General features: G+C 49.7%; 1 protein-coding gene across 1 annotated transcript; it reads right to left on the bottom strand.

Moving 5' to 3' along the window:
• Positions 1-8,829: 8,829 nt before the first annotated feature.
• C6H1orf202 (chromosome 6 C1orf202 homolog) lies at positions 8,830-9,177 on the bottom strand. The gene has a single exon (XM_081822885.1). It carries the CDS (start codon positions 9,175-9,177, stop codon positions 8,830-8,832), a length of 348 nt encoding a protein of 115 aa, XP_081679011.1.
• Between the last annotated feature and the right edge of the window lie 551 nt (positions 9,178-9,728).

Below are 9,728 nucleotides of genomic sequence, written 5' to 3'. Positions count from 1 at the left end.
CCCCCACCCGCCCCCGCAACTCCTACCCCTCCGCGTGCTCCCCAAACTGGGGCCCAAGAATCATCGGGGAGCTTAAAACACAGATTCCCACAGGCATCACCTCCAAATAGGCTGAGCCCACAGCCCCGGATGGGGCCCGGGAATATGCATTTCTATCCCGCTCTCCAGGGGATTCTGATTTGGATCTGCCAACCGTACGGACAGGCACATTGGCTTACGGAGGGGTGAGAGGGAGGGAGCAATAAAAACCACCTCTTTATCCTTCATCTTCTCTTCGCCTCTAAAATTTTCTTTTTAGGGAACGGGGGATCCCCAAAGCCCCAATTTTATTCAGACATTCAACTCTCTGGAGAGTGGAGCTTATTCCCCAGGCTGGAGGTAAAGCCAGCCATGCCATTGCCACACGAGGAGAGTCTGCTGGAGGGATTCTTTTTTTTCTTTTTTTCTTTTCTTTTTTAAAGATTTTATTTATATATTTGAGAGCGAGAGAGAGCACAAACGGGGGGGGTGCAGAGGGAGAGGGAGAAGCAGGCTCCCTGCTGAGCAAGGAGCCCCAGGCGGGACTGGTTCCCAGGAGCCTGGGATCATGACCTGAGCGTAGGCAGCCGCTTCACCGACTGAGCCCCCCAGGCGCCCCTGCTGGAGGAATTCTGAAAAGGATTGCTCTGTCTGATGAAGAAAATTGCAAGATGTAATGCTCTGCTTTTTGGCGCTGTTATACCTGGAAGCTGCATGGAGACTGCTGGGGCCAATAAAGGTAGAGCCTTGCACCAAGGATAGGCAGAGCATAAATATGCACAACTTGGGGTTTTAACGCTCCACTGAGCTGCTGATCGTCCAGACCTGAAACCGGTCTCCCTAGGAATTTCTCATAATGTGAGATAATGTCCCTATTTGTATGCTACTTTGATTTGACTTTCTTATGTCGCAGCCAAAAGCATCCTAACTCATCCATCTAAAACAGCCCAGGGCTAGATCTGGCTTTGCTATCCTACCGAGGCTCATAAGTGGTGCCAGGCCCTATTTCTCTCCTCCTGGAGACTGGCTCCAGCCTCAGGGAGGCCCTCTCCTCGAGATGTCACTGTAGCCGGGTAGCAGGCTACGGATTCCTCCTTTGGCGCCAGCAAAAAAGAGCCTGTGTCCCAAGGTCCTAAGGTCTATCTTGACTAGACCCACTGGGGAAACTTTCCCGTCCCCGAACTCAACAGTAGCCACAAAGTGGAGTATGCTGATTGGCTTCAGATAGGCTCTCAAATAGGACTGCATATTAGAATTAACTGAAGGGTTTTAAAAATGCATATGAAACTAATCTCAAAAGCCTAGATACTGAATGATTCCAATTATATGACATTGTAGAAAAGGCAAAATTATGACAATAGTAAAAAAAATCAATGGTTGTCAGGAATCTGTGGGGAGGAAGGGATGAATAGGCAGAACACAGAAAATTTTCTTTTTTAATACTTACTTATTTAAGTAATCTCTACATCCAGTGTGGAGCTTGAACTCATGACCCTTGAGATCAAGAGCTGCATGCTCTTCCGACTGAACCACCCAGGCGCCCCCCCCACCCCGTTTTTTAATTTTTAAATATCAGAAAGGTTTTTTTTAAGATTTTATTTATTTACTTAAGAGAGAGAGAGATAGCAAGCAGGGAGGAGAGGGAGAAGCAGACCCCGATGAGCAGGGAGCCCAAAATGGGGCTCGATCCCAGGACTCCAGGATCTTGACCCGAGCCGAAGGCAGATGCTTAACCCACCGAGCCACCCAGGTGCCCCTGAATATCAGAAAGTTTTTAAGACAGTGAAACTACTCTGGATGATACTAGGATGATGGACACATGTCATTGTACATCTGTCCAAATCCACCGGATGTATACCACCAAGAGTGAACCGTAATGTAAACTATGAACTCTGGGTGATAAAATGAGGTGTCAGTGTAGGGTCAGTGAGTCTAACAAATATTCCACAGGGGTGGAGGATGCTGATGAGGGCAGAAGCTATGCATGAGTGAGAGCAGAGAAAGCACATATGGGAACTCTGTACTTTCCACTCAATTTTGCTGTGAACCTAAAACTGCTCTAAGAAATATAGCCTATCAAAAACAAAGACAAAGGGGCACCTGGGTGGCTCAGTCAGTTAAGCGTCTGCCTTCGGCTCAGGTCATGATCTCGGGGTCCTGGGATGGAGGCCCGGGTCAGGCTTCCTGCTCAGCGGGGAGTCTGCTTCTCCATCTCCCTTTGCCCTTCCCCCCTCCACTCATGCTCTTTCTCTCTCTCTCTCTCAAAATAAATAAAATCTTCAAAAAACAAAAACAAAAACCTGTGCCCAAGCCCTACCCGTAACAATTAAACCAGAATCTCTGGGGGTAGAGCACAGTGCTTCTGAAGGGCTCAGGTGAATCTGTGTGCAGCCAGGATTGAGGACCACGAGTAAAGCCAGTTGGAACCCATCCCTGGACCCAGGAGTAGGGTCAATCTTTTGCAAACCTAAAGGCTGAGACTGGGGAAGAGGGAATGTTGCAAAAGAAAACGTGGGGTACTTTTCCCAAGGAGCATTAAGAAATGAATGCTCGGTGGCAAACAAGCATGTACCCATGAGAGATGAACGCCACTGTCAAGGACAACGCACCCAGCTGGATTCCTATCCCCGGAGCTCACAGCTACAGAATTAAAAACGACTGTGTTCCTCCTTCTCCCAATGCTGCTGTCAGGCTTCTGTTTCGAATATGGACATAAGCATCTCCACTTCAGCCACACATTTCCTTCCCAGGTGAGAGCATGAGTCTTATATTCTCCCACACCTCCTGCCACCCCCCAGAGGCCCTGAGGGCGAACGCGGAGACTAGGAGTCATAGTCTACAGCTCTACTAGAAAAACAGAATAGTGTGTAGATCTGACTACCCTTTCCAGGTATTCAACATGGAGCACAGGCTTCTTCTTAGTCCGATTCTGAAATGAAACCCCTGCTTGCTGTGTCTGATTCCATATCACTCCCCGGTGTCCATAGATCCGTCCACAATCAAAGAACAAGACCATTAAGCCACCGCCCCCAGCCTCTGCGGGCTGCAAAGAGCTGACCTCCATTCCCGTTTGTGCAGAAGTGACTGGTCTTTTTAAGGGGGAAGGGGGGGTTGCCTCAAGTGAAAAATGACAAAGGGTTGGTCAGTGGAAATGTGATTTGGCCAGTTAAGTCTGCGAGCTGACAGTTATGGAAATTAGGAGTCTATCCTCCCACACAGTCTGGAAGACGGAGCCCCGCCGCTCCCTGATGATCCATTTCAAAGGAATGGCTCTCAGGTCCTTGAGAAAGATAGGCATCAGTTTGAGGAGCTATATATACATCTCAAAGGGACAGAAGAACAATTCACACTTGTAATCCCATTTTAGTAAATGTTCTAAGAAAGGGAGGTCAAGGGCCTATCTTCAGGTGTTGGCTAGAACAAACAGCAAATTCTTCTGACAGCCCTGAACTTTTTCCAGACATTAACTCTCAGGAGGGCTGCTTTGTCCCAGGGCCCCAGCCTTAGGCCACCAGGAGCTGAGTTCAAGGTTTCAAGTCTCCTAGTACAAATCAGTAAGAAGGAAGTAAAACTTTCACTATTTGCAGATGACGTGATACTCTATATAGAGAACTTGAAAGACTCTACCAAAAAAACTGCTAGAACTGATAAACAGATTCAGTCAAGTCACAGGATACACAATCAACGTACAGAAATCTGTTGCATTTCTATACACTAGTATTGAAGCCGCAGAAGGAAAAATTAAGACAACGATCCCATTTACAATTGCACCCAATATAATATCTAAGAATAAACCTAACCAAAGAGGTAAAAGACCTGTACTCTGAAAACTATAAAACGCTGATGAAAGAAATTGACATTCTATACTCATGACATTCTATACTCATGGATTGGAAGAACAAATATTGTGAAAATATCTATACTACCCAAAGCAATCTACACATTTAATGCAATCCCTATCAAAATACCAACAGCATTTTTCACAGAACTAGAACAAACAGTCCTAAAATTTGTATGGACCCACAAATAGCCAAAGTAATCTTGAAAAAGAGAAGCAAGGAGGCTCACAATTCTGGACTTCAAGCTATATTACAAAGCTGTAGTGTTCAAGACAATATGGTAATGGCACAAAAATAGACACATAGATCTATGGAAAAGAACAGAAAACCCAGAAATAAACCCACAAGTATATGGCCAATTTGTCTTTGACAAAGGAGGAAAGAACATCCAATGGGAAAAAGTCTCTTCAACAAACGGGTGTTAAGAAAACTGGCCAGCTACATGCAAAAAAATGAAATTGGACCACTTTCTTACACCATGCACAAGAATAAATTCAAAATGGATGAAAGACCTAAATGTGAGACATGAAACCATAAGATCCTAGAAGAGAGCACAGGCAGTAATGTCTCTGACATGGACTGTAGCAACATTTTTCTAGATATGTCTCCTGAGGCAAGGGAAACAAAAGCAAAAATAAACTATTGGGGCTACCTCAAAATAAAACTTTTGCACAGCGAGGGAAGTAATCAACAAAACTAAAAGGCAACCTATGGAATGGGAGAAGAGATTTGCAAAAGACATATCTGATAAATGGTTAGTATCCAAAATATATGAAGAACTTATAACCTCAACACCCAAAAAACAATCCAATTAAAAATTTATTTTAATCCAATTAAAAGACACAAACCAACATTTCTCCAAAGAAAACATACAGATGGCCAACAGACACTTCAAAAGGTGCTCATCATCACTCACCATCAGGGAAATGCAAATCAAGACTACAATGAGATTTCGCTTCATACCTGTCACATTGGCTAAAATCAACAACAGAAGAAACAAGAGGTGTTAGTGAGGATGTTGAGAAACAGGAGAAATAGGAATCCTCATGCACTGTTGGTGGGAATGAACCCCTCGAAGTCACTGTGGAAAACAATTTGAGGTTCCTCAAAAAGTTAAAAATAGAACTACCCTATGATACAGCAATTTTACTACTGGGTATTTACCCAAAGAATACAAGAACACTAATTCAAAGGGATACATGCACCCCCGATGTTTATAGCAGCATTATTTACAATAGCTAAGATACAGAAGCAGCCCAGGTGTCCATCGACTGGTAAGTGGATGAAGAAGACGTGATATATATATATCATGATAATGGAATATTATTCAGCCATAAAAGAGAATGAAATCTTGCCATTTGCAATGACGTGGATGGAGCTAGAGGATATTATGCTAAGAGAAATAAATCAGTCAGAGAAAGGCAAGTACCATATGATTCCACTCATATGTGGAATTTAAGAAACAAAACTGACAAGCTAAGGGGAGGAAAAAGAGAGAGAGAAATGGAGAAACAAGCTCTGAACTCTAGCGAACACACTGATGGGTCACCAGAGGGGAGGTGGGTGGGGGATGGGTGAACTAGGTGATGGGGATTAAGGAGTACATCTGTTGTAATGAGCACCTGGGTGATGTATGGAAGTGTTGAATCACTATATTGTTCACCTAAAATTAATATAACACTCTTATGTTAACTAACTAGAATTAAAATTAACATTTAATTAAAAAAATAAGCCAGTCATGAAAGGACAACTAGTGCATGATTCCATTTATATGATAGAGTCAAATTCATAGAGACGAAAAGCAGAACAGTGTTGCCAAGGTTTTGGGGGGAGGGGGCAGGGAAAGTCATTGTTTAATGGGCACAGAATTTCACTTTTGCAAAATGGAAAGAGTTCTGGACATGGATGATGTTGATGGCTGCACGATAATGTGAATGTGCATACTACCACTGAACTGTACACTTAAAAAGAGTTAAGATGGTAAATGTTATGTATATTTTACCACATTTAAAAATAATTTTTAGAAATGATTCAAGTCATGTAGTGGTTGTCAGAAATATAATGTTGTATAAAGACAAAGTAAGATCTACCTGAACCCGTGTAAATCAGACCGGGATGGGGGGCATCTTCAATCTTACCGCTCTCCCTTGGCGGGCATGCCTAGCCCTATCTATATACATTCCTTGGAGCACACTGGCAGCATGAAGCTTCTGGAACACTGAGCACATTGACTTATTCACAGAGCTGAGGCTCCTCCTCTTGGGCTCATCAGTGGTGACCCAAATGTACAGCGCCCCTCCCCTTCTCTTTCAGAGGATAAAACAATTCACCATCTGGAACTCTCTTTTCCAAGAAGAACCCCAAGCACGGTGGGTCATCCCCCTTAGACCCCACTCCCACCACAAGCTGCCCTCTTTGCTGTCAGCCACCGCCCAGAGCTCAGAGTGTGGGACTGCTCAGGAGGCTGATGTCCGTCTCCAGGGACTCACGGAGGGGTTGGGGGTTGCAACAGAAAACCACTCAAAATGGCCGACTAATGAAAAACTGCATTTCTTGTTATTGGCTTCCTGCTCGGAGGGGGATGGATGTAAGAGGAGGAACGAGTCACATGCTGGTCGGACTCCAGCCCCAGAAGAGCAGAAGTACAAATAGTCACCATGAAATACTGTCAGGTTCCTGAGCAGTGGGGGTGGGGTGTCTAATGGGGTGTCCCCCGGCAGTTACCCCCTCGCAACCCCGAGGGAGCGTGTGCACCCAAAGGCCATTGTTTCTGCTGAATCTGGTCTTTGACAGGAGATACCTACCCACAGCCCAGCAAATCTAGTAACAGCTACCGTTCTCTTGGCCTGGGAGGGATCCATGATAGCCCACGGCCAGGAGGCGCCAATCGCAGGCAGGCAGCATTACCAAAAACATGTGGCTCTGGGGGGATACCTAGGAGCCCAACTAGGAAGACAGAGGACGGACGCCCATTAAACCACCATAGAGATTCTCTAACTGAAACACTGACGTTGCGCCATGTGCTGGTCCACAGAGCTGACCTGCGTGAGAGTAGAGATGAGCGCCCCAGGACCCCAGCAAAGGCTAGACCAATTTCCTTCGCCTCCTGAGGAGGAAGTATTGTGGAGGCAGTGGACGGTCAGTCAAAACAAAAAGGCACAGCCACATTCAAATTAGGGGTCAGACAGAATTCACTTTGCATTAGTTTGGCTCTTGCTTTTCTGAAAGAAACCCAGGAAACATGACGTAGTTGGAATTGCTTACATATTATGCAACAGCACCACCATTCTGGTGTCTGAGGATTCAGTGATTTGGTATATTCTTCGAGGGGTTTCTCCTTTTTTATTTTTTATTTTTTTAAGGTTTTATTTATTTGAGAGAGTGAGCGAGAGAGAGAGCACGAGCAGGGGGTGGAGGGAGAAGCAGACTCTGCACTGAGCAGGGAGCCTGATGCGGGGCTCCAGCCCAGGACTCTGGGATCATGACCTGAGCCAAAGGCAAATGCTTAACCAACTGCGCCACCCAGGCGCCTGAGCTTCTCCTTTTTTAGTCTCTCACCTTGAACCTCTCCAAGCAAGGAAGATTTCATTGGGCTGCTTCCTACAGAACAGCTTTTAATTCAGGCATCTCGGGATCCCCCGTCTAACCAGCTAGAGACAAGCCAGCAGGATTGGTTTCCCTGTAGGTAGGGAGGCTGTCTATGTAGCTTAATGGCTTTCCTGGTGAAAACGCATCCCCCATCACAGCCCTACGGAATAATTTAAGCAGTCAGGGCAATGGCAGGAATGAAGAGCTTAGTAGATCAAAATGCAATTACAGAGTCCTGTCCCCAGCTTTCTGGCCCATGCCTGGTTTTCTCTGCCCTTCTCAGGCCTGCCCACCGATCTCTCACTGCAGTGCACTGGACAGGGGTGGTGGTCCTCACACTCCCTTTCGCAGAGACTGACTTTCTAGGTCAAGGGCACCGGGAGACCCCGGGAGGGATCAGGAGCTCCCCTGACGGCCACTTCAGCATCAAGCGCAGAGCTTCCAGGCCCATTGCAGGGTGTTCCTGGCTTGCTAGTTGAAAGGGCAGTTTGGGGGTGGGGGGGGGGAGGGCCGCAGGTATAGACAGTGGTCTGGGAATAGCCCCCAGGAGAGGCAAGCCTAACAGTTTAATAAGTACCCTGACCGCGTTTGCTCTTTTCAGAGAGTGCTCCGAGAACTTTCGCTTCTAGTATTTTACTATCATCCTCACAAGCCTGTGGAGAGTATCATTAGCTGGCTTTTATTGATGAGGCACAGGCAGAAATTAAAGACCCACCCAGGAGTCCCTCGCCCTGTGCTCTTTTATCTCCAACGCTGGTTTTCAAATTCCCTGCATGCAAACCCCAAATCCTGGTTGGTTTATGGGAGCTCACAAATGCCTGTAAACAAACAAACGAAGGAGAGTTGGAGCACTTCGAAGTGGGGTGAAGAGCTCAGCAACCCGCTGAAACAAACTTATTTTTAATCCCGGAGGGCAAGGCACAGACTGATGGCCACTGCCGCTCTCACTACCCCCCCCCCCCGGGGGTGTCCGCCCGGAAGGAGCCGCGGGGAGGGGGGCGGGGCGGGGCCCCAGAGGAGCTGGGGGGGTGCTGGGAGGGTGTAGGGCCCCAGGGGGTGCGAGGCCTCTAGAGGGGTCGAGGCTCCAGTGGGGTACGGGGCCCCTGCCTGCCCCACCCTGGCTCCCCACCGCCTCGGGGCCTGAGGCCCTGCAGCCGGGAGACAGCGGGAGGACGGAGCCCTTTCGGTCCCTGAAAACCCGCGCGGGGGACGCCCGGCCTCAGACGCTTAGCCCCAAAGAGCCCGCGCGCGGTCTTTCGTTCACAGGGCGTCGGGCTTATTTTCCTTTCCTGCTTTTGTCCAACAAAACCAAACCGATGCTCTGGGCGCCCGGGGGCGGCTGGGGCCCCGGGTCCCGGCGGCCGCCCGCGGCCTAGTTTGGGGCCTAGTCGCCGCTGGGCGCGCGCTCCAGCACCAGCAGCGGGATCTCCTCGAGCCTCTCGGGCCGCTCCCCGCGCCGCAGGTAGCGCCGCCTCCACGCCGCCAGCCGCTGCAGCAGCCTCTGCAGGCGCGGGTGGGCCCACAGGCCGCGCTCCGGGGCCGCCCTGCCCCGCGCGTGCTTGGCCTTCCTCCTGCGCCAGCCGCGGGCCGCGCCCCGCCGGAACAGCCGCCGCCAGCACCAGCAGCCCGCGCCGCCGTCGCCCGCGTCCCCGCGCTTCAGGCGCGCCGTGCCCTCCAGCAGCCCGTGCTGCGCGCCGCCGCGCCGGGGGCCGCCGGGCCGCGCCTCTGCCATGCCGGCCGGCCCCTTCCCGCCGCTCGGACGCGGCCTCCGCACACACACGGGCCCCCTCTCGGCCAAGGAGTCCTCTCCGCGGCCTCCCGGGGGTCGCCGCGGCCTGCGCTCGGGCTCCGGTCGCCGGGGAAACCCGAACGCTGACCCCACAATGCCCCCCGCACGGCCGAGCGCGTGGTCCACCCTGGGCACCCGGGGACATGCCGGTGGCCCACATGAGCCCTCGAGCTGCGAAGGGGGTCAGTCGGCCCGAGTCTCTGTTGGGTGATCCCGGGACTGGCCTCGGACAGGCAGGAAGGAATCTAGGATGTGCCCGGGGTCCATCCGGCCCCCCTTGACTCCCACATTAAGCATGTGCACGACCCCCCTCCCCCCACTGCATCCCAGCTTGGATGTCAACCCCAGGCCTGTGTTGCCCCGGAGGCTGGTCATTTGGGGGGACTGGTCTTAGGGGTTCTGTAATTTTCCACCAGCGGGGAACCAGAGTTTCAGGAAAGACCTCAAAATCTGATATTCTTCATCTGACCTCTTCCTTGTGGGATGATGACTGA

The sequence above is a fragment of the Leptonychotes weddellii genome, chromosome 6, assembly GCF_054177405.1.
Source record: "Leptonychotes weddellii isolate Sample4059 chromosome 6, ASM5417740v2, whole genome shotgun sequence".
NCBI classification, from domain to species: domain Eukaryota; kingdom Metazoa; phylum Chordata; class Mammalia; order Carnivora; family Phocidae; genus Leptonychotes; species Leptonychotes weddellii.
The sequence above is the reverse complement of the archived record's forward strand: the minus strand, read 5'-3'. Positions and strand labels throughout refer to the sequence as shown.

Coding starts and splice junctions, on each gene's coding strand:
- C6H1orf202 (XM_081822885.1), bottom strand. CDS start 9,177: ATGGCAGAGGCGCGGCCCGGCGGCCCCCGGCGCGGCGGCGCGCAGCAC.